The 24,382-nt window shown below is 38.1% G+C and overlaps 1 protein-coding gene across 1 annotated transcript in view; it reads right to left on the bottom strand.

Moving 5' to 3' along the window:
- Window positions 1-1,711: 1,711 nt before the first annotated feature.
- Window positions 1,712-24,382, bottom strand: part of ajap1 (adherens junctions associated protein 1) — a 48,242-nt gene continuing 25,571 nt past the window's right edge. Inside the window, exons 3-6 of the mRNA XM_014020397.1 lie at window positions 8,492-8,579; window positions 8,095-8,337; window positions 6,362-6,491; window positions 1,712-4,081 (exon numbers count right to left, since the gene is read on the bottom strand). Coding sequence (XP_013875851.1) covers window positions 6,419-6,491; window positions 8,095-8,337; window positions 8,492-8,579 — 404 coding nt within the window. The 3' untranslated portion in view covers window positions 1,712-4,081; window positions 6,362-6,418. The remainder of the gene's footprint in view (window positions 4,082-6,361; window positions 6,492-8,094; window positions 8,338-8,491; window positions 8,580-24,382) is intronic.

The following is a 24,382-nucleotide window of genomic DNA, read 5'->3' as shown; positions in this document are numbered from 1 at the left end:
AATAAATTTAATAGGTCCTCCAGTCCAGGAGACCTACTTATTTATTAATTTTATTTTTTTTCCATACCTGCTACTGTTTATTTTTTTATTTGAAGTTGTTGATGATTAAGGTGGAAAACTTTCTTGTTTTTATACTATACCCAGTTTTATTATTTCATGGCATGGTCATGACCATTTGTTGTTTAATGATAAATTGTCCTTGATGGAAAATTTTAATTTGAATCAACAGCCAGCATAACTATCTTGTCTATGTTTTGTTGAAAAATACCTTTGCTATACCTTTGGCCTTTTTCTTTTCAACAAAAAAAAAATTACAAAGAAAATTTTATAAAAAAATAAAGGACTGAATATATATATATTGAAAAGGGCCTTATAACTGTTTTATCATGACATAACGAGCTTTGTATTCATGAGATTATAATGTTATCAAGATTTTTTAAGATAATGTCAAAAAAACACATATAAGCATGTTCTTTTGTAGTTTTTATACCAAGACAACAAGTTTACAGCCTTCAGATAAGAATTTTCATTGTACATTCCAATCAAAGATGGCCAAAGCTACAAAACATTGAAAATCTACCACAAAGCTATATTCAGGCACAGAGTGCTTTGAACTAAACACCAGTATGCTAATGGGTAATGCAAATATATGCAATTGTTCAACAGCTGTCGTCAGACACCACCCTGGTTGTTTGTTTACGTCAGAACTGAAAAGAGAGCTCTTGCTGTCATGGCTGATTTGTTTAAAAACGGTTCAAATATGGCAAAAAAAATTTAAACGATGAAAAATCTGCTTTCCCATCAGCTCTGATTTTTCTTTTTTATTCGTTTTCTTTGACTGTAGTGATCACATCAGTAAGAATAAAACTGTGAACTTCTCTTTTCCTCATTGCATTCACCAACAAAAACAAAGGTAACGTGTTTTTGCCATCATTCCGGTGAAGAACGTGACAAATTCTATCATTCCCCGGGCATTCGTAGCAACGTAAATATACAAACACAAAATGACAAACAGAACAAATGGATGCAACCCAGTCTAGATCGAGTTTAGTTGTTTCTTGGCAGCTACTGTTGGAATTCCCTTTTTTTCTTCTTTTAAACTTTATATTAAATTCTACTCATAAATACTGTGAAGAAGATCAAGTCATTGGTTTCCAGCCATCCACGAATGGATTCAAACTCAAGATATGCTCACAACACCTGAAAAAACCACTCAGCACTGTAACTCTCCGAGACTCCACCTGGAAATCACCTCCTAATTCAGCAAACTGTTGCAGCGTCTACTGAAGTATTATACTGGTTAGCTAAAGATATAATACAAGTACTGCTTGAAAGTGCTGAGAAGAAGCTTGGCACAAGGTTAGTTTTTTGTGTTTTTGAAAGAAATACTGTAGATAACATGTGTAAACAAAGACACTATCCCCGACCTAGCTGGAACCTTTTCTCCCGAAAAAAAGGCAAAGCTTTTGAAAAATAGAACACACCTGTACACAAGTCGAAGCAAATATATAGAAAATACATTTACACGTGTATAATTTACATTGAGTTTCATAACCCCTCTGGCAAATAAGATAAGTACTCTTCATTCAAAAAAAAGATGTTATGTAAAAGAAGCAACACAGCCCGACTGGTGTAAGGCTGAACTGCTGGGGGGTGGGGTGTGTGTGTGTGTGTGTGTGTGTGTGTGGGGGGGGGGGGGGGGGGGGGGGGGGGTCATTCATGAGTGGTTTTTATGGTGTGAATGGGCCAAAGCAGAGGTTTTACAGTGTTTACCCCAAACCATCTTTGTAACAAAAATGGCTCACGTTTACACAAACGTCGTTTTCACACATGCACTGATGCGCTTATGTTGTAAAACTCAATTAGCCATTTTTGATCTGAACTTTTTAGATTTTTTTTAATTTGTTTTGTTTTTTGTTGTTTTAGCAGCAGAAAAAAATCCCCAGAAGAGAAGTAAAAACAAATCGTCTGGAGAATTTACAGTAAGTGATCGAAAGAGCTTGCCTGTGCAGTGCTAATAGTTACTTTTCAATGTTTTTTAATGACTTGATACAATACTTTATTTATTATGTGCAGTCGAGTGGTCTAGTGAGATACTTCCCCACTTTCCTTCTGTCACATTCCTCTCTGTGAGAGCAAATCTCCAGAGGAAATCTCCTCCACTGTAAAATGCCTGTGTGAACGGCTTTCGTAGGGAAAACAAAAAATCTGGATCAAACTGTCCACACGTTTCCTTGAACATCTCCGGAGTTCATGTGTGAAAACAACTAAACTGGACATACTGGGACAACCTGTTATCTTTGGTTCCCTTTTTAGGAACTGAGTCTAGAAACCACATCAGTAAATTACAGGAAAGTAATTGTAAACATCCAGTGGACCCATAGTTTAAATCTGTACATATTGCTGTTAGCAGCCAGAAATGTTTACAATTACAGAATTGTATTTGTGCTTTGTACAAATCTACAGCACACTAAAAGGTAGATTATTAGACAACGTCTACAAAAGCTTCATAGCACAAAGGTAACTGAAGCCTGACGATTAATAATAATAAAATTAATTGGACATTTCTATCCTTCTCAATCACTGAGATACAGTAGCCAAACTCGACTTCAGAGACAGTTTAAGCTAATTTAGTAGCGGGTAATTGGCTGGTCTTGATACTTTACCGTATCTAAACCGAGAGGAAGTGTCAGATCTCGAATAAATTTTGCCCACCTTCCTTCAGCACAAATTAAAACAATCTGTCCACATTCCCATCATCCCAGCTGTGACAGCTGAATATCTAATATGGTGGAAATATTCTTCTCAAATATTTAAGTGAACCAGCGTTTGGAGAGAGCTGACCTTCACATCACATCCAAAAAGAGAATTCCTTCCAACTTAGTCCCTTTAAAAAAAAAAAAAGAAGAAATAAAACGAACATCATGCAGATCATTTGGGTCTTGAGGGACACCACGTTGGGACTTCCTCACAACCTGTTTTTCTGTTATTTCATGTTCTTTCTTCCAGAAAACGTAACTCATAACTGAGTGTGAGAATTTTGTCTAAAACAGCTGCTTTCTCAGGTAATATATGTACGATGTATTGTTTTTAATTGACATACCAAAAACCAGTTTGAATCCTGTCAATCTCTCTTCAGTACGCTGTGGTTGTCTTGATTCCAATTTTGTATGATTTCTCTGCTGTGCAATTTGTTAAAGCATGCACCACAACCACACAAAACTTTTGTATGCTTTCCGATAACCCAAATCACACACAGACCTCACACAATAAGCAGTTGATGTAGGCAATGAATTGATTTGCATTGTGGTGTTGTTTTTTTGTGTTGTTATCTTAGTTAGGGGCTCATATTCAAACTATTTAAACAGTGGTCTCCAGTAATCCTGACTTCCACTGTTAGGACTGTGGCAGGCTCTTAAGTGTACAAAAATAGACAAACTATTCTGATTTTAAAATGGGACTGATAGAATTTTTTTTCTTCTGTCAAATAAAGCATAAATCACCTCTGTTTCCATTGCCTCTCTTCCAAATCTCATAGAATAATGATTTATATAAATATGTTTTAGATTCTCTTGTAACACATTTCTTAAAACTATTTGAAAACATTTTCAAATACATTTATAGTATTTTTACATTTTGTTAAAAAATAAAGGAAAAAACATAACTGGAGTTGATACAGGGTTAATATAACTCTCTTTGTTTAGTCCTTCATGTATTGTAAAATTTCCATCTAACCAGGTTGTGGCACATAGTGGCATTATTGGCACATTATACAGTTCATCTTCCACCCAAAGCAGCTCCTTGGGCTTCTTCTTCTTCTTCTTTTTTTTCCCCAATTCTCCAACGTTTTCCTTCTGACATCCGTGATGTCCACAGTCTAGTTCCATACATCCTGTAAATATATCTATATATACTCTATATCTAAATGAATGTAGATTTCTGGAAAGAAAACGAGGCAGCACATTTCGGCTGCCCTTCTTGATGTCTATAAAAAAATAAATATCTTCACCAGTGTCCGAGAAGTGATTACACTATTTTACAAAATAAGCTGTTTTCTGTGTTTCTTGTTTCCAACAGGATCCTGTGGAAATAAGAGAAAAGAAAAAAATACTGAAGTTACTCATTGTGAGGCCACAACAACATTGGCTACAATCATACTGCAGGCAAACCAACCCAAATCCCTTTTTTTTTCCTTTCATGCGACCCATATCAGATTTTTTTTTCCTGCCAGTCTGAAAGTGACAAATCTGACTTTTTCAAATCCGACCCAGACCTTTTCAGTATGTGGTACTAAATTGGATACATATCTGTTGTTGTTCAAAAAAACTGCAGTCTGAACGCTCATGTCTAATTGAATCCAACTTTTACTTCATCAAGGTGGGCAGATCGGTCCAATTTTGTAGAATTGAGAGCAGTTTTAACTCCAAATGCCTCCAGATACAGAACAAAAAACCAAGTTGGTTTGGCTTTTTTCTTTTAATTTTCCATGTCCTGGATGACTGACCCCCCAATTTACACAGGGTCCGACCCCTCTGCAGTAAATATGCAACCATTATAATTTTTGAGAGCATTTGTGGTGTCCGCTCGCCACTGCCCTGCAGACACTGATCCACCAAAATTAGATTCAATCTTATTTTTGCCGGACGCCGGAGCTGCTCTGGTGTCAAACTACAAAAATTGCACTGCACAACAGGAAACGGAAGGAGCACACCATCTGTATTTTCAAAATAATTCACCAAAGGAAGAGTAATTTTGTCAAAATCCTAGCCATATTAATAAATTTGGTATATTTATACACAAATGCTGTCAAAATGCATCGTTCTGTTTGGGAAACGGTAACGTGCAGCATGCAGCATATGCATACACAAATAATACACATGGATTTTATTCTGAAAGCAGAAGTTTCAAAAAGGTGACAGCAATGCAGTTTAAACTGTGTGGAGTCCGTCTTGCACAAAATTAATTAATTTGCTCTGACTTCCACATTCATCACTGGATTTATGGCACAATCTTACATTTCCGCTTCTCGAAGCTCCTCTGTGCTTCGCACCAGACGCTGCATAAATAGGGGTGCAAACGAATGGCAGTGAACTGTGCAGCTGAGCAGAACCAAATGTATGAGTATTAGTGGTGAGAATCCATAACAGCACATATTAGTAACATCTGTCTTGGACTGTATTGAAACTAAAGTTACTAAATCGATGTTTTAGTTTTAGCATGTTGCTCTTGCAAAAATAAAAAAAGCTGCACCGGAGCAGTATGTCAGAGGGCAGCTTAAATGTAAACAGTGAACTGAACAAGTAGTTATTTAATCAGCTCTGATTACACAGAATCGACATACTAACATGTAGCATCCATTGGCTACTTCTGTAAACAGCGAGCTGAATGTGATATCATGTCTATTTTGGCTCATGTGGGTCGTATCATTGTCTTGAGGGGTTCATACTGGAGTATAATGATTGCTTTTAAAATATAATGTAGACATCCACACACAAAAAAATCCTATTTTTGCAAAAAAAAAAAATTGAGCTAAGGATTAAGACCTGCAGTGTGAGCGTAGCCATAGACATAATTTTAAAATTTATTTTCATTCGTATTGAGGAATGGCAACATAATCTAACCAGTAAAAAGCATGCAACCTTTTTTTTTGTTTTTAAAAGCCACACTACAGTTGTACACGGTACCAAAATCACTTAAACCTAATACCTACATTCAGTCTGCAGAGATAAGACCTGTTTACTTCAAGATTGCAGCACTGAGAGCATGCCATTGAAACTGAAGTGAATAATGTGTGTCCAGACAACAGTTAGGCTCTGTCCTCTCTCTACATTACCTGTAGGCAATAAATTCCTTTGAAAATCTGGGTCAATAGCAAACGTTACACCTCCCCCTGGCTCTCACCAACACTGTGAGGCCGGAGCATGTGTTTAATGTTGACACTTTGAATTCCAATATGCTGGGCCATTCTGCTTTATTTTTGTTGTGCATAAAAAATGTGTCTTGATTAAGTGAAATTTCTTTCTGGTGCTCTGCATCTATAGAAACTCTGAAAACGTTGAAAATGGTTTGTTTTCTTTTCAATGTTTTGGATCTCAAGATTGAATTAATTGTGACCATACAGTGCTAATTTATGGATAGTTGGTCTTTTATCACCAACAAAGACTTGTTCTGAAGTGGATTAACAACCCATTTTTTTCACAACAGCGCAGTGCACAGAAAAGAACATAATTTTGTCACAAATCACAAACATGTGCCAAGTTCCTCTCTATTCCCAAGGTGGGGCAGCATCACCATGAGGATGGAGGTAGTTAAGCCTCAGATGATGATTTGCAGAGGGGAGACTAAGTGGAACAGTACCCACCAGAGCGTGAATTCGGGATGTTATTCCCACAGAAGATGAAGAAAGCCTTTCAGCTCGTCAACAAGAGATTTCGAACCATTTCTCCGACACAAAGGCCACGGGTATCAGTTGTCTTTCAGTGGGAGAAGGCCTGTTGGGGGTGGGGGGGGGGGACGAAAATGATTAGAAGATTAAACTGATTGCAGCCAAGGTAATATAAACCAGAAACCTTTTACACCTGTGATTTTACAATGTGCCACCTTCAAGGTCTAATTATTTTCCTAGTTACCCTTCGGTGGCCCAGTCAACACTGTAACGCTGTCCCATTCAAACACAAAAAAACTGCTTCACTTATCAGCAGTGACGTTGTTAAGCATGTAAAATATACCAATAAAATTTTTTATTACCTGTTCTCGTTAAATATAGACACTAAATAAATCATTTTTACCCTCCCTGCCAATGTGCTGCAATGAATCCGTAACAAGGGTTCGGCTGCACTGAGTAGGTGTTTTCATCTTTGCTGGCCTGGTAGCTTCGATGACCGTTGCTCTCATTCACTCAGACTATAATAAACACAGTAAATTCTCTGCCAATTTACTGTCAAACCTCCTACATAATGACTGCCAAGCACACCTGCCACTTGAAATAAAATGGAGGAGAAAGCAACCTTTACCTGTTTCTGTGATTTAAACATGAGTTTATTGAGCAACATTATTTTAACCTATATTATATTTGCCATTTAAAGTACAGTAAGAACTTTAGATAACAACTACACCTTATTTAGCCGCCTAATCAATAATAAAATGGTTAGTTAACCTTGAAAACATCATTAACTAAGGATGATTCATACTTATTAAGCTATAAATTAACACATTTATTAATGCTTTACCCATAAAGGCTTATTACTTACTTATTGTTTATTCATGCTTAATAACTCATTTTTTCATACATATACTATGTATATGTTTTTGCATGCAAATGCTTATATTAAAGTACTTCTAGAGTGTTACCATAAAATGAAGGCCAAATAAAAACTGAAAAATTAAATAGCAACATGCATTTTGTGAGATGCCTTGACTGAGTCACAGAGTCACATGGGTGAAGAATTCTGCAAAGGTTACTAGTATTAAAAGCAACCAATTTGTGTTGAGGTTTGTTCAAACAAACATCTGACTCAAACTGATTGGGACTGAAAGGAAAAACGCGGCAAAAAAATGAATCCAAGATTGTCATTTTGATGGAAATTTTCTGTTTTGTCACTTGTTCTAATATTTTTCATGCTTTTTTGTGAAGAATACAACTCATATTCTATTGACAAAAATCTTTAGACATTTCTGACTTGAAAAATATATAATTTAGAATGCAGTATGTTTACTTTCCAATAAAGGGATAGTCTGGTCATTTATGAACTGATTTTCTTGTCAAATGGTCAATACTTTATCAGTCACAACATCAAAGCACAGAGTGCAAAGAAAAGGGCACAAGTCTTCATCTAAGCTAAGCTAAAAGCTAACCAAACACATGCTGAATTTGCTTAACCAAGTTATGTCAACTGGTTCCACTAAACTGAGCTGAGTTAATGTAAAGCATAAACTGTCTCAACTCAATTTAGTGGAACCAAACGTAATTTGGTTAGGTAAATTCAGCATTTCTTTTCTTAAAATGCAACAATAACAGTCAAGTTTAAGAAGATGCTAATTACTGATAGCTATCACTTCAAAAGTGACCTATTCTTTTAGGTCCGTCCTTCACACCTGTTTCCGTTGTAAGAAGTCTTGAAGACAGGTGTCTGCTGGATCATCTCATCGGTGTAGATGGGCACGGCAGTCCGGACGCACTCGTGCGAGCACTGCAGGCTGTCGTTGTAGGCAGTGAAGATGTCCACCTTGCTCGGCACTCGGGCCGGGGTGAAGTCTGTCAGGTTTTGGCAGCTTTCCTCTTGCTGGTGGATCTTTCTCTGATGGCTATTGTGGCGGCCATTTCCAGACTGTGCACAGCTACAAAAACACGCACCAAAGACAAGAAGCGAACATAAAATCATACCTGGTACCTTCGGTTCAACTGTTAAAAATTCTGGAGAAACAAAACATAAATAAAATTTAAAAAAAAAAACACAATGCTGTGAATCAAACGTAAAGGAATCTTTCCTACCAGTTTTTAAGGACAAGTGTTGTGATCAAGGCTGCAATAACCATGATGAGAGACACAGTGATTGTGATAATCTGGTGAACTGCCAAACCTGCAGACAAACAGAAATAAACATTAGCAAATAATTTCCTCCCCTATTTTCAGAGGCACCCTGCTGTTCACACTGCTGAGGGGTGTGCTTCTTTTGTTTCTTGTTTTGATTAAACTTGATGAACTTGCACCAAGTTTCTAGGGCAGCTCACTCAAAAGATAAAACATTACAAGTCGCAATTTCTCAGTGATTAAATAATTATATGGTGAGATTAATGAGATTGTTTTTTATTGTGTAACATTTCCTTTTTGTGACATTAAAAAAACAAACTCAAACCTAATTCTACTCCTGAACAGGACTTCATTTTAATAAGACCTGGTGTGATTTTACATTTATTCACCTCAATGAAAGAAATAATGCCCCAAGGTTTTCATGTCAGCATTAAATGGGAGCAAATGTTGGTATCGTGTATCAAAAAAAGCAATCAAAAGGATAATCCTGAAAGGTAATCTGCACACTTTGAAAACAGAGACAGATGGAGTGCTGCAGAGAGACACATTAATTGATATTTAGGGCCTTTGAGGGAAACAGCAGTGGAACCTATTTAAATGAGCAGAATCACCTACTTTAAAAATGGCACACATCACAAAAAATATGCTTTCACGTTCAGCTACCAAACAACATTTGCATTCCTTTGGAGTTGTTTGTGTGTTCAGTACGTTGAGGTCTTCTTTAAGTTCTATTTTGTGCTTCTCTTAAACTTGACGGCAACTTTTAGTTTGTCGCCAACTTTATTTCCTATTTGATGATGGATGGCTTGCAGTTGCTTCATTAGAGCCTCGTTTCTGCAAGGCAGCTGAGTGATAAATCTGTAAAAGGAAAATAAAGGAGGAGTTTGTGGAGGGGAGGGGGTGTTTTTGCATCACCCATAGCGGTTTGATTTATTGTAAATGTCAAAATTTGAAATAATGTAGTTTGAAAGAAATCACAGATGCATCGTTGCATCCTTTTTGTGCTTATTTATATCTGTTTTTCGTCTGTGCTACACTTATTTACCTCTGAACTAAAGAGCTAATTAACAGAAGACTGGACGTTTTCACGGGTCAAAGCTCCGACCTGCTGATGTTAAACTTTGACACGCCTTGCGTTGTCTTAAACCTCAGTGTACTACTTTAATTGATCTCTGAATATCTATCCGGTGGAAAAAAATGTGAAAATAAAACCCAATTATTTCACAAGTTAAAAAAGGCAGCAGGTACTGGTGAAGAGATAACACACGTCTGCTGGATCCTGAGCAGTCATCTGAGCATTAGAAACAAATTTGTAATCTTCCTGGTGTTATTTGATTCAAGGAGGATTACAAAACCCCCAAGCCTTTGTATAATCAGTCCAACCTGTGAAAACCATGTAATCACAATTTCACACACTGACATCTTCCAAGTGTTTGGGTTAAGGCTTTGTTCTGTTGAGCTGTTTGGACAGTAAAAAAAAAATGTTGCCATAGTTTAATGGGATCATTTGACCTTGTTCTTATTTGAGACATCTTACACAGCATACATGTGAGCGAAGATCCAAAATGTTCTCATCTCGCCCCGTTTGTTCTTGATAACTGAAGTAGAAATGCAGTGTTCTGATTTACACTCTTAAGACTCTCATGGTGCTGATCTCCTCTTTCTTTTATCAAAGACAGTAATCCACAAACAAAACTGTGTAGTACATGTTTAAAGTAAGGATTAGTTCAAGACCACTGCGCTGCACTTTAAGGTGTATTTGTGTGGCTGAGTGATGGAGCTTGAGAGCAGTCGGGACAGAATGACACACTGCAGCAGGTGACTCGCTGCAGGAGAACAAAATAAATAAATAAGAAAGGCCGTAGTGATGAAAATGCCCATGCGGCCCGTATACATCTCACCTCTCCATCAGTCAGCCGCCTAGCTGCTGATCCAGGCCAATTTGTCTCTTGAAAACGCTCAAAAGGAAGTGCTACTCTTGGTCATTTTGGAAAAGAACACCAGCTCTCCCCTGCTTCCCTGATAATAAACTTTGTGTGGAAAAGGCCAAGCCGGTCAACCTCAAACTAATGATATTTCTGGTTAGCCTTTCCCAGTGCAACCAAGTCTCTTGGCATGACAAAGGCACATTAACTTATCTGGAAAGTCATTTGCATTTTTAGCGAGCCTCCTTTCTATCTTCCATCTGCTTCTCTGTCTGCTTCTGGCTGGTGCTGAAGTTGAAAATTGTTCGGTTTTAAACAAACATCTGTTCAACTTCAGGCACAAGTGAACTTGCCTTTGACCCTAATCAATAGCTGAAGTGTCCTCAGAGAATTTACCTTGTATTGACAACAGATTAAAAAGAGCAACCCTGCAGCTAGGAGAGTTTGAACTGCAAACTGCACTTGGTAAATTTGCCCTGTAAAAATGTAACTGATTAAAGCCCATTATAAAGCTGAATTAGGCTCTGCTTTATCTCAGCTTCCAATAGAAACTACTATATTAATTTAGATAAGAGGAAGCTTACTGACACAGATGGTAAACAAGAACACTGTGTGTAGTTTAGGCAGGGTACTTAAGTCAGAGGAGCTCATTAAATGTTACATCAGGCTGCCATTTGGGGCCAAAATATGCATACAATCTTGGTACAGTGTCTTAATGAAACAAATGAAGCCTAGAACGTGAGGCTCGGCTGCACAAATACAACATTAAGCTGATTTTTAAGGCACATTTAAGGATTCAGAGATTACACAGCACATGGTTGACCATGTTGAGTTAGCACAATGTTTTTCAAAGAGGGCTGCGGCCCACTAGGGGCTAACAGGGTGCCTCAGAAAGCTATTGAAAAGAAAAAATGTAATCTATTATAAGTTGTAAATCATTATCATATAATCTAATATGTTTTATTCACTATTTTAAACTATAATTTATAATTCATGTGTTGAAATGTTATTTAAGAGAAGCTGAGAGAGGTTTGATTTGTTTTGTTCTGTTTTATCCACAACAGTCATAGCCAGCAGTTTGTTACAAAGGTATAGTTTCAGGCAGAATATAGTCCAGCATAAAACTTTATAACAGTTTAAAACATGTTAGTTAATAAAATTCTTAAGCTAAACAAATGTAATAGTTATTAAAATGAATAAAAGTGAGTAAAAACACTCTAAAATTGATGTTCCTTTACATATTGTTTTATTTGTGGGTTTGTTTGCATGCATGGGTGTGTGTGTTTGTGTGTGTGTGTGTGTGTCCCTGGCCAGAAGTGAACTCTATTTGGGGACCATGGCATGAAAAAGTTTGAAGAAGCTCTGGGTTAAAAGACCAGTTTTGTGCACGTTGGAGATGGAAAAAATGTCCTTAGTGTCTAAAATTGAATGTGGCTGGCAGCGTTTGTATTTATTTTTACAAAATAATGCAAAAAACGTTGTTGTTTTTGAAACAATTATCCTAAAATGATGGTAGAGATTTTTTTGGGTTGTGAATTCTGTCTTTAATTGTAGTGGTTTTAATGGATTATTGCAGCAAACACTGGAAAAGAAACCTTTCTGCGCTTCTGACTGAAAGACGTTGTCACTGCTCCATTACTCTATAACTGAGGACTTGAACTGGACTTTGCATCACTAATTTAGAGAATTGTTCCACCCTTAATACGTACATAAAATCTGCATATGCGGCTATAAAAAAATCAGCTTTTTGCAGAGCTGGTTTGCCTTCCTGCTGATTACATTGTGAATTATATGACAGCATCTTTATTGCAGGCAGTTTGACTTCTGAGAGAGAGACAGTTGTAACAAGGCAATGCCGGACAAATGATGTCCCCCTTAAATGACTATTAAATTACTGGCCATGTATGTATGACTTATTTCTGTTCATGTGCAAGCCTGATTGTTGGAATGTTGCGGAATCCATCATTCTTTGCAAAAAGCCATTTGGAGCTAATGGTTCATACACCCACTCAGTGTTTGCTTAAAAGCTTCTGAAAAATGTGGGGAAGGCCCCTCATTATGAACAGAGTTGCAGCTTGGAGAGCGTGAGCCTCTTCACTCCCACAAACCACTGAGCACATTTGCACAGGCATAATCAGAACACGCTAATATCCTTTCTGACCCATCCAAGATTGCCTCCACAGCAACCGGGCACCTTCTCAGGACAGTGGGAGAGGACTTCTGTCAAAGGCTGAATGCTGATGGTTAGGAATTTCCAATTAACATTGATGTCAAAATGTCAATCTAGGCTGATTTCCACTGAGTAACCAAGCAATCTAAAACACTTATTGCAAAAGCAGCAGAGATGGAGGAGCAAGACAGAATGAAGAGGTAAGGTGAAGAGGGAGAGATCAGACACACTTACTCTAAATGCTTTTTCATTCAATGTCAAAGGCATTGCTGCATAATTCAGCCAGCCTGTTGGTAAAAGGTAAAATAGACCAAAAAGAAGGAAAAAAAGAGAAGAAAATGGGGTACAGAGAGTATATTGCCTCAATGATAGCTACCCAGAAAGAGAGATACACTCATCCTGAGACTGTATTAGAAACAGCGAGAAACACTCAAGAGCTCATCATGTAGCAAACAAATGAAAATGACTGCAATTTTTCGGTGGATGTAAAGTGCCATTGCATCTGCTGCAGCTTCAAACAACCACCCTGAAGTCAGCATGCTGTCACGTTGATGGAAGACTTTTTCTTCTTCTTTTTTATATAAGAAAAACAATGTTTAGCTGTGCTGTTTAACGGGCGGATGGACTGTGAAAGACACTGTGCGCCTTGAGTCCATCTCCTGTCTGAAAAAAGCTCTGAGTTTTTCTAATAAGGATAAAACTTAAATGAGCGATCTTATCTCTATTCTGCTTTGGCTTTTCTGACTGACAGTGCATTCTCCTGAATTCAAAACGGTGTTCTCAGTCGACGTTTGTACTTTGTTCTTTGCTTCTCTGAGGCAGATGTGCCACAAAGAAAAAGGTGGAGGAACAGAAAAGTAAAGCAACATCTGCTCAGTCTCGCCCCATTCTCCTCCTTTTGGCTGAGTTGTCTGTAAATCAGAGACTGAGGGTTTGACTTCGCACGCCTGTCACCAGACATCAGCATTTAAGTCCAGATTTAACGCTTGAGAAAGAGATTCATTTTACCCACTTGATCGTGAGTCAATACAGAGAGCTATGGCAATTTTACTGGATTGCCATGGTAACTGTTGGGAAAAGTGGTTTCTATCCGTCTCAGTGCGTCTCTCACTGTTGAGGAGGCTGTACTGTACGCCTCTACAGGTCTAAAACAAGTCAAAATGCTGTATAAAAACTGTTCACATCTTTAAAAAATTGAATTGTCAAACACTTAACATTCATTTTGTATGTACTGTTTCCCTTGCAGGAAATGCAAACTTACTCATTTACATGGTTACATCCTTCATCTAAACTTTCATTTCCCTTCATATTCTTTATCAGTTAAAACTAATTGGTGATGTAATCTAGTCAGTGACTGTATCGTTGCCCAGCACCAGGATTTTTTTAAACTAGCAGAAAGTAATGATTACATTTACATCTAGAACTTAATATTATTTTAAAGTCAGCTTAAGTTGGTTGTGCTAACAAGGCAACTTTAGAAAAAGCTGAAAAATATTATTTTTTCCAGAAACTGAGATAGGATTTGTTGTGGAAGTAGCTGAGGGTCATTTCCAACACAAAGTATTCAAAAAGGATTACTCTGAGGAAATGAAGCACGATATATCGACATGAACATCAGAATCAGCCAATGTTGGTCATTTTTTTAGCATATCGCTATCAGCCCGATAAGTAAAACTGGGCTGATATTAACATCCGATATTGATTTATTGCTTGTTGCCGTTTGGTCGAGCGGTATCTGTTTGATCATGATAGTGATAGTGACATGCGCTGCCAGGAATAACTGAAATAGAGAGCTATGTCAGTGATCTGACAAGTGGGTTTGTGTGTATGTATTTGGACAGTGAAAGTGAAACACCTGTCATTTTAATGTGGGAGGTTTGATGGCAAAATTGGACCAGTCTGGTGGCCAATCTTCATTAATTGCACATTGCATCAGAGTGTGAAGGTTCAATTAGCAGGGTAAGAGCACAGTTTTGCTCAAAATATTGCAATGCACACAAAATTATGGGTGACATTCCAGAGTTCAAAAGAGGACAAATTGTTGGTGCACATCTTGCTGGCGCATTTGTGACCAAGACAGCAAGTCTTTGTGATGTATCAAGAGCCACGTTATCCAGGGTAATGTCAGCATACCACCAAGAAGGACGAACCACATCTAACAGGATTAACTGTGGACGTAAGAGGAAGCTGTCTGAAAGGGATGTTCGGGTGCTAACCCGGATTGTATCCAAAAAACATAAAACCACGGCAGAATTAAATGTGCACCTCAACTCTCCTGTTTCCACCAGAACTGTTTGTCAGGAGCTCCACAGGGTCAATATACATGGCAGGGCTGCTATAGCCAAACCTTTGGTCACTCATGCCAATGCCAAACGTTGGTTTCAATGATGCAAGGAGTGCAAATTTTGGGCTGTAGACAATGTGAAACATGTATTGTTCTCTGAAGAGTCAACCTTTACTGTTTTCCCTACATCTGGGAGAGTTACAGTGTGGAGAAGTCCCAAAGAAGCACACCACCCAGACTGTTGCATGCCCAGAGTGAAGCACAGGGGTGGATTAGTGATGGTTTGGGCTGCCATATCATTGCATTCCCTTGGCCCAATACTTGTGCTAGATGTGCATGTCACTGCCAAGGACTACCAAACCGTTCTGGAGGACTATGTGCATCCAATGGTTCAAACATTGTATCCTGAAGACGGTGCCATGTATCAGGATGACAATGCACCAAAACACACAGCGAGACTGGTGAAAGATTGGTTTGATGAGCATGAAAGTGAAGTTGAACATCTCCCATGGCCTGCACACTCACCATATCTAAATTTTATTGAGCCACTTTGGGGTGTTTTGGAGGAGGGAGTCAGGAATGTTTTCCTCTACAGCAGGGGTGTCAAACTCCAGTCCTCGAGGGCCACTATCCTGCATGTTTTAGAGGTTTTCCAGCTCCAACACACCTGATTCAGTGAYTGAATTAACTCTTCAAATTGGGCAGAAGCCTGTTAATCACCCAGCGATCAAAATCAGGTGTGTTGGAGCAAGAAAACCTCAAACATGCAGGATAGCGGCCCTCGAGGACAGGGGTTTGACACCCCTGCTCTACAGCATCACGTACTGACCTGGCCACTATCCTGCAAGAAGAATGCCTTAAAATCCCTCTGACCGGTGTGCAGGACTTGTTTATGTTATTCCCAAGACGAATTGACACTGTACTGGCTGCAAAAGGAAGCTACACCATACTAATAAATTATAGTGGTCTAAAACCAGGTTTTTCAGTTTCATTGTCCAACCCCTGTATAATGTCCACAACAGCAATACTAATATCAGGCTTCTGCAGTGGAAGAGAAGTAGGGTGGGAAGGACGAGAAGCTGGCACAAATATTTCCTTACAGCCTGCTGGCTCTGAGACTTAAATTAATTTGAAGGAATTTTTTTGAAAACAAATTTGTAGCATTGTGCTATATTTCTATAGACATACAAAATGGGAGAGAAATCTGTTCAACTTGACATGTATGTCTAAACTTTAACCGCAATATAACTAAATGTATTATAATACCTAAATCATTTCTCAAAATTAGATGATCTTAGTCAAACAGTCTGACCCATAAAACATTTTTTGGGCTCTACAGAATCTTCTATGCATTTATGGACCATTTTTATTTCACAATCAACAGGTAACATTCTGTCTTTCATCCCACAGACCAACTAACAAGACCCATTCTATCAGCAGTGGTTTGCTGACTGGAGTTTTAATCATTTCATATCCATAATGAAGCTGACAGCTCCATCTGTGTAGAGTGGAAGGAAGTCAGAGTTACAAGAAGCACAAATGCAGAGAACAATCAGCGAGCATCTGGAATTACCACCGATAAATGCACCCCCCCGTCTTCTCCCTCCTCCTTCACCACCTGTATAATGACCCGAGCACCAGGAGAGCTGGATCAACAGGAGCCATTCCACTAAGAGCTGCAGCATCAAGACAAAACTCCCATTAAAGCTAAGTGAAATATGCACAGTTCTGATTAAAAGCACAGACTTTAGAGGAAAACTGACATCACAACAAAAATTTGTATTCAGTATAGTTATTCACCACTGATGGCTGTGGCCTGCAGCAAGTCAGCAGCTAATTAGAGAATTACAGCCAACGCAGGCTGCAATTCATTAAACTTCAACAAACGTGCGGCTGACAGATGATGTGAAAGAGAATAGTTCAAACTGGCTAAATGAGGCAGAAAGCACCCAAAAGCTCTTCTCTAAAGGCCTCTGATTTGATTAAGAGCAGCATTAAGCTATGTAGAATTTTCAAAAATAGCATAAAGACTCTGTTTTGTTGTCCTGCATTATTTATGTCAATAGTGCGTGGGTGTCAACACACTCAAGCGCAGTTTAGCTTCCGATTGCAGTTCAGATTTAGGTTCAACAAGATATTCAATTTCTTCAAGTGAGATTCCAAAACTGAGTGGATCTAAAAACACAAGCACTATGGGCTCATTTTAATATTGCATGAATGCATACAAGGAGTGGTAAAAAAAACAAAACATGTAAAGCCTGAAACAAATCTGTTAATGAGCAGAAGTTTTTAATTTACCAGTGAGCCAAACATACTTTTGTTTATGTTGTTTAGAACACAAAATATACTATAAAAATCCCTGGTACAAGTATTTGGGAGTCTTGTTCATGAGTGATGACAGGATGGAGCAAGAGATAAATTTGTAATTTAGTTAGAGCAGGATGCACAAAACATGTTTCCATGTCATGAAATAAATTATATCTGCATATTTACCTCTGCAATATATGATATATATGTGTAGCTTGCATTTTAGAAGAAATATCCTCTGCATGAAGGAATATATGACACACTGTCAAAACTGCATGTTTTACAAGTTTCCCTGCTTTAACACACCTGATTCAGCTGATTGCAGTTCAACAAAAGCCTGTTAATCAGTTATCAATTAAAATCAGCTGTGTTGAAGCAGGGAAACATCTAAAAGATGCAGGACAGTGTGCCTTGAATACCAGGGTTGAAAAACACTGTCATAGATGCTACACTTTTCTTGTATATTTAATTTTACTACAAGTTGACATTCAGTCTTATCGTCTAACACTTCAAAGGAGACATGGCATGCTTTTAAATCATTCTTTTTCACATTCAAATCATTAATTTGGGGTCTATATAAAGTGGAACGTCAATGCTTTGGTCTGAATTCCTTCATATTGTAACTCCACAAGCCCCTCTTTCACAGGTTTTCCAGCATATTCTGATGTTATCAGTCCATTAAATTGACTTATTAACGGTTATCAGTCCCAAAGAGTGGCTTCAGTCTGTCCCAACTGTGCCTTCTAGCAGGTTATCAGTCCCATAGAGTGGCTTCAGTCTGTCCCAACTGTGCCTTCTAGCAGGTTATCAGTCCCATAGAATGGCTTCAGACTGTCCCGACAGTGCCTCCTAGTGATTTAACATATCAATGACATTGAATGTGTAAATAACCAAAACATATTTTAATTTTTTTTGTCCGGGGTGGGGGTGGGGGTGTGTGTGGTGGTTTTCTTGCTGTTTTCTTGCTGCCCGTGCCTGGTCTCGGTCCTTGCTCTCCCACTCTCTGGTCCGGCGCTCTACCCATTGCCCTACATTGGGCCTGCAATAATGGTTTACTTTATCGAAGGCCATGACCATTTTCTCTAAAATTAACCTTACTGGCTTTATGCCTCACATTAACCTTAGTGGTTTTATGCCTCATATTAACCTTAGTGGTTTTATGCCTCATATTAACCTTAGTGGTTTTATGCCTCATATTAACCTGATTGCATAAAAAATGTTAGTGGCTTTATGCCTCATACTAACTAGCCGGTTCTGATGTTATCAGTCCATTCTATGGGACGGAGAACCCACTAGGAGCTACAGTCGGGACATTCTGAAGCCATTCCATGGACTTGCTAATGACTAATATCGTCCATTTAATGGATGATAACATTCGAAGTAGGTGGCTTTTCTGAGGTGTGTCTCAGATCAACTCGTTTTGAGGTTGTCTCTTTAAATCCAAACGAGTTGCTTCACGCCATGCCCCCCAGACCACTCCATTCTAGTTTTATAGAGAGGTTCATGACTATATAGCAGCACAGAAACATTTTATTTACAAATTTATTAAAATATGTCAACAAGGGAAGTCTTGCCCATCCAGACTCACATATTGGAGCCAGAGTCTGACCCAGAGCCAGAGGAGAATGAAAGCCATCAAATGTAATCGGTAAGTCCAGACCTTATTTTTTAAACTCTTTGGCAAATTATTTTGATGTAATAGTTCAGAAAAGGTCATAGAAAATACAGAGAACTGAAGGGGTTGAAAATTATGACCCAAATAGAATATAAAGATATCAACACAGCTCCTCCAAATACACAACTACTGGTAAATACGTTTAAGGGCTAAAACATGTATTTGCATGATATGTCCCCTTTAAGCACCTTTACACAAATTAAAAGAAATGTACTTTTCTCCAGATTCCCTCCAAGTATCAAGCATTCTGGGTTTCTAGATAAAGTGGGTTTCCAGCTAAATCACCTGAAATGTCAATGCACAAGACAAACAAATGAAATTAAATTCCACCTAATCCTGTAGTAGTTAAATAGAAATAAAGTTCACCCCTCGCCTCTGCACGATGAGACAAGGAGACGTGTTTTTGTTTTATCAAGGTAAAATCAAGAATTTCATATATTTTGAGTGGTATTACTACATTTTCAATGTGTTCTTTGATTACAAAAAGAAAAAAAAACTTGCAGCTCTTATTCACATGATCTGATAAAAGAACAGAGGTCATCCTTTCAAACAGTGTTCCATCAGAAAAAAGATTAGACTCAATCAGTCATTATTCTGCCAGATGAAGTTTTTCTGATCTGCACACTCTGCTGCCAGGATGTGGCCAGAGTGCATTTATTGTCTTAACAGGAACATCTGATGTGAAGCCCACAGAAATTTAATTTCAGAAGAGGCTCTTTGACAGCTGTTTCAGGGTGCTGTGGTACTGTGGTGTTTTGTCAGACCCCCACCATCTTCCTCCATCCCATGGGTCTCCAGTTTTATAAATGGGTTGAACCGAAAGCTTTAAATTAAACTCCTATATGAGCTTAGTCACTGTCTTCCTATGGTTAAGATAATTCAGTTTAAGGTGTTTAATGTGGTAATTTAGGGAATTTCCTCTAAATTCAAACCGGATTAGTCTCACTGAGAATGAGCTTGGCGTATTAAAAAAAAACTGGGAACAAAAGATGGACATACAGGACAAAAATAAAGTCAAGGACCTCTATTTTAAAATAGTTTCATCAGCAATTCAAAGCTATGGTGTCGAGGTAATTATTACTGTATATTTTTTTTTCTTTGGGGCTAATTTGAGGCAGATGGGTTAATGTGTTGTGGAGTGAAAAATAAATGTATTTTGCAGCAAAGAATAAGTAGAGGTTTTCTTTCAAAACGTTGTATTCATCTGCTCTGATGAAAAACAGTTTTCTTATGGAAAAAAGTAAATAAACATTTTTTGTCAGCTTTCAGCCCCCAGTAATAACTGATTTCCTTCTAGATACAAGTCATTATTTTAATCACAGGTGGTCTGACGCTCGCTTCCCACTCCAGAGATCACAACAATGCTGACTAAACAATTAGGTGCTGCCATTTCTCATTCAGTATACACTGTTCAGTCACAATCACAGGATATAGTTATATGGAGAATATTAATATTTTTAAGCCTTTTTTTGCAGCACAAGACCGATGTGTTTGCTGTTGAAGAGCGGCTTTAGAATTCAAATCCAGGTGTGTCAGCAGGCCCGCTTCATGTTCTGCTGCTGTTTGCTTTTATCAACAGAACACCAACGATTGTTTAATTTAGCTGTCCAGGAAATCAAACGTCATACTCACATCACAAGTGACTGTACAGCTTCTTAAGAAATTATTAATGGGACGAAAAAGTGGAAGGTGGCCAATGATTTCAATCATCTTTACTGTTCAGTGCCCACATCTATGACGTTTCTGCTGCCGCACCAAACGGGAACAGTTCAATTAGCACAGTTTGCGTTCGGACGATGTTGAGCGTGACTCATGTTTCATTGTGCTATGAGGAAGTCATGTTCTTCATAAGTGATGTTAATTCTGACATGCCTACAGGAAAAGTTTGACGGCCATGAAATGCTTTTCCACAGACAGACTAACCATAAATGTCATACATGCCCGTGTGCAGTATTTCATGGTTATTCTGCAGTCAAGGACACAAGCTGTGAATGGGGCTATTCACTAAGCTCTAATGTTAATGTTATACTCATGAAATATGAGACTCATCACATCAAAATGAAAATTAAATAAAAGTTGGCCCAAAATCACCTCAGCAAATTTTCAGATCCCTGCTTTTTGAGCTACATTTGGACACCTGGATCATCTTGATGTCATGATTGGTCCCAGAGATATGGCTTGATTTGTCTTCCTAATCAGGATAACTCATTAATGTTTGGGCTAAATACTATTTTTAGGTTGTCTTAATGAGGCATTTTTGGTGTAATTTTAAAAAGGAAACCTCAAACAATATTATACAGATAGAAAAAGAAAAAAAGCTTTGCTAGCTTGCATAGAAAATGTTTTGTTGTTGTTGTTGTAGTTGTTGTTGTTGTTGTTGTTGTTGATGCTACTGTTTAAATATGGAGCCCGCGAGGGGACACGAGGGGATTTTTTTTCTTTTGCGTTCCCATGCAATACCTTTGCGTTCCCTCGCAATACTTTTGCGTTACCTCGCAATACTTTTGCGTTACCTCGCAATACTTTTGCGTTCCCTCGCAATACTTTTGCGTTACCTCGCAATGCCTTTGCGTTCCCTCACAATACTTTTGCGTTAACTCGCAATACTTTTGAGTTGCCTCGCAATACTTTTGCGTTCCCTCGCAATACTTTTGTGTTCCCTCGCAATACTTTTGCGTTACCTCGCAATATTGTTTTGCGTTCCCATGCAAAAGTTTGATTTGTGAACTGAATTAAATCAGACTTTTATTTTGAAATATCTGGTTACCAAAGCAGGATGTGTCGCCACAAGTTCGTGAAATTGACATTGATGTTGCGTGGCTGCACTGTGTTAAAATATCGGCATATGACATACTTCCATGTGTGGCTGTGTGATATATTCATTCTAAAGCTGAATTAAAGCAGTAGGCTAACTCGCTAATGGTGAACATGTGAGTTTCTTAATAAACTGGCAGGCACAACAGTGATAAACAACTTTTGCAAGGGAACGCAAAAGGTATTGCGAGGTAACACAATACTTTTGCGTGGGAACGCAAAACAAAAAAAATCCCCCATGTCCCCTTGTGGGCTCAGTATTTAAAAAAAGCGATTAAATAAATCATTTTATCAATATTTCTTTACATACCACTTTGCTGCTTAAACCTCGGTTCGATGTGATGGGTCACAGTCACATTCATCAGAACTTGTTTAAAACTTAGTTGAAAGATTTTAAATGAGCTAGAAGTTACAAGCTGAAGTCAAATTGGTTAACTTTTTTTCAGTTAATACTGATTGGCAAGGTAAAGTCGTGTCTAAGCTACTAAAGATATTGAAGAAGTAATTTATGCTTCATTACCTCTTGGTTGGACTATTTCAATGCTTTACATATTGGTTTATAGCATCTCTGCATCACTTATTAACCAGAACACACCAGGTACTCATTAACACATATTCCCACTCATGGCTTCTCTTCACTGGTTTCCTAAATGGGGTTTAGAGTTCTAAAAATACCAGTTAACATTCACCACCTATTTTTACGGGTTAAAATCTAAAAATAGAAGTTGGAAAATGTCACTAAATTACATCCTAAGTAAATTTACATAAGGATTGCATCTTCATGTCACATTAGCATTCTGCTTTATGCCAGCTCACTGGAACATTTGCTTCTTTTCTACTTTGTGTTCACAAAAATGTTCAATTAACAGAGCTAGTTTACCACTAACGCTGCTATCATGAATATTTTTTTTCGGTTTTGTTGTCAGATGAAGATACAACCCTGAAATTGTGAATGAAAATGTTACTGTTTGAATACTGTTTGGAGTCAAGAATGCAAACCAATGTGAGGAGCTGAAATGAAAACTAGAAGATTTAATTATTATAAGTATTACTAAACAAAAGGCTGGTGTGGCAGCAAAAGATGCAAACTCACAGAAATCTGATCAAGGCTTGGAATGCAATGCCAGATTACAGGTGAGGTGAAGACTGTGAGACTTAAAGGACCTGTGACGATGAGGAGATTGAAGGCAGGTGTAATGGTAACAGGGAACAGGTGAAGGTGTGCATGACGGGACAGAAGAGCACAAACTAACTAAGGAAACGTAACACTGTAACAAACTAACAGAAATAAACACAAGATAAAACACAAGAATCTACTAAGACGTACATTCACTGTGACACATCTAGTTTGATGCCTGGCTCTAATTAAACTTAATTTCATAGCACACAGTCATGTGGTAAAACTTTCATTTAAATAAAGTAAAGCCAAAAGACGTGCAGTAATTTCTGAAATATTTATAAGCATGATGATGAGCCTGGTTGAAAGTGGCAAGATGTCTCAAAGGTTTTCTCTAGCCCGAACCTCAACTTCCTTCTCTCTGTCGTGCTAACAAGCTGCGATGTGGACACACCCTGTGGCTGGAACACGTTCCCTCAGGTGCTGATCCCGGTGTGCAGACACAACTCGGCATAAGCTCTCAGGTTTGATGGTTGAGAGTAAAGCGAGTGGAAAGGGGATGCATTTTGTCAGTAACAGTGCTCCGTGAGTATAGAAGTACACTGATGTAACCCCTGTGGCACTGCTGCCACAGCGAGCTGGCCTCCTGCTTCTCACGTACTTGACCTCGCACGGCACGCACACAGCAGCACACAACCGGATCTTACCCTCAGAGGGAAATATCGGTGTCTCTTTTCACTATAAAGAAGCTACGGTTTGACACGAAACTCTCTCACGTCACGAAAATCATTCACAGTTGAAGGAACACTGCTCGGTTCATGCTTGTCAACTTTTAACAAAATATGAAACCCATTTATGAACAAGACCTCACAATGACATCACATAATAAATTATAGTAAATGGTGAGGGGAGTTTCCCTTGTAATACTAAAATATAACACTTTTTGTTTGTAAAGCCCTGTTATATTAACTGCATTCACTTGATGATCTGTTCCTGAATCTAAATGTATTTAATTTCTTCAGATTTTCACTTCAACAGTAATAAGGAATAATAATTAATATGACCCCCGCACACATAGCGGGGATCATATTGTTTTCATACTTTAGTTTGTTTGGTTTTTTCTGCAATTTCAATATGAAATTTGGCAGGAATGTCGATGAGTTCAACCTACACTGCACCAGCCAACTGTTTTACGATAGACTGCATAATTGAGGAGATGCTCTACCTGGAAAGGGGGTGCCTAGACATGCAAAAATGCTTATAACTCAAAAACTATTCAACATAGAAGCTTCAGCCTTTTCTCTCTCTCTCTCTCTCTCTCTCTCTCTCTCTCTCTCTCTCTCTCTCTCTCTCTCTCTAATGAAGGACTATCCATGGGGCCCACCAATGACATCTTCGTACTAGGCTGCATACAGTAAACTCAGAAAAATTTCACCAGTGTCTACTTAAAAAAATATGGCAAAAAAGTGTCAATTAATATAATTGAATAGATTTTAAGAACTTCATCTTTAAGTAAAAAATAGATTCGTTTATGTAAATTTAAATTAAACTATTAAATAC

This window comes from Austrofundulus limnaeus, unplaced genomic scaffold, assembly GCF_001266775.1.
Source record: "Austrofundulus limnaeus strain Quisiro unplaced genomic scaffold, Austrofundulus_limnaeus-1.0 Scaffold251, whole genome shotgun sequence".
NCBI classification, from domain to species: domain Eukaryota; kingdom Metazoa; phylum Chordata; class Actinopteri; order Cyprinodontiformes; family Rivulidae; genus Austrofundulus; species Austrofundulus limnaeus.
Note: the sequence above shows the minus strand (reverse complement) of the source record. Positions and strands in the feature narration are given on the sequence as shown.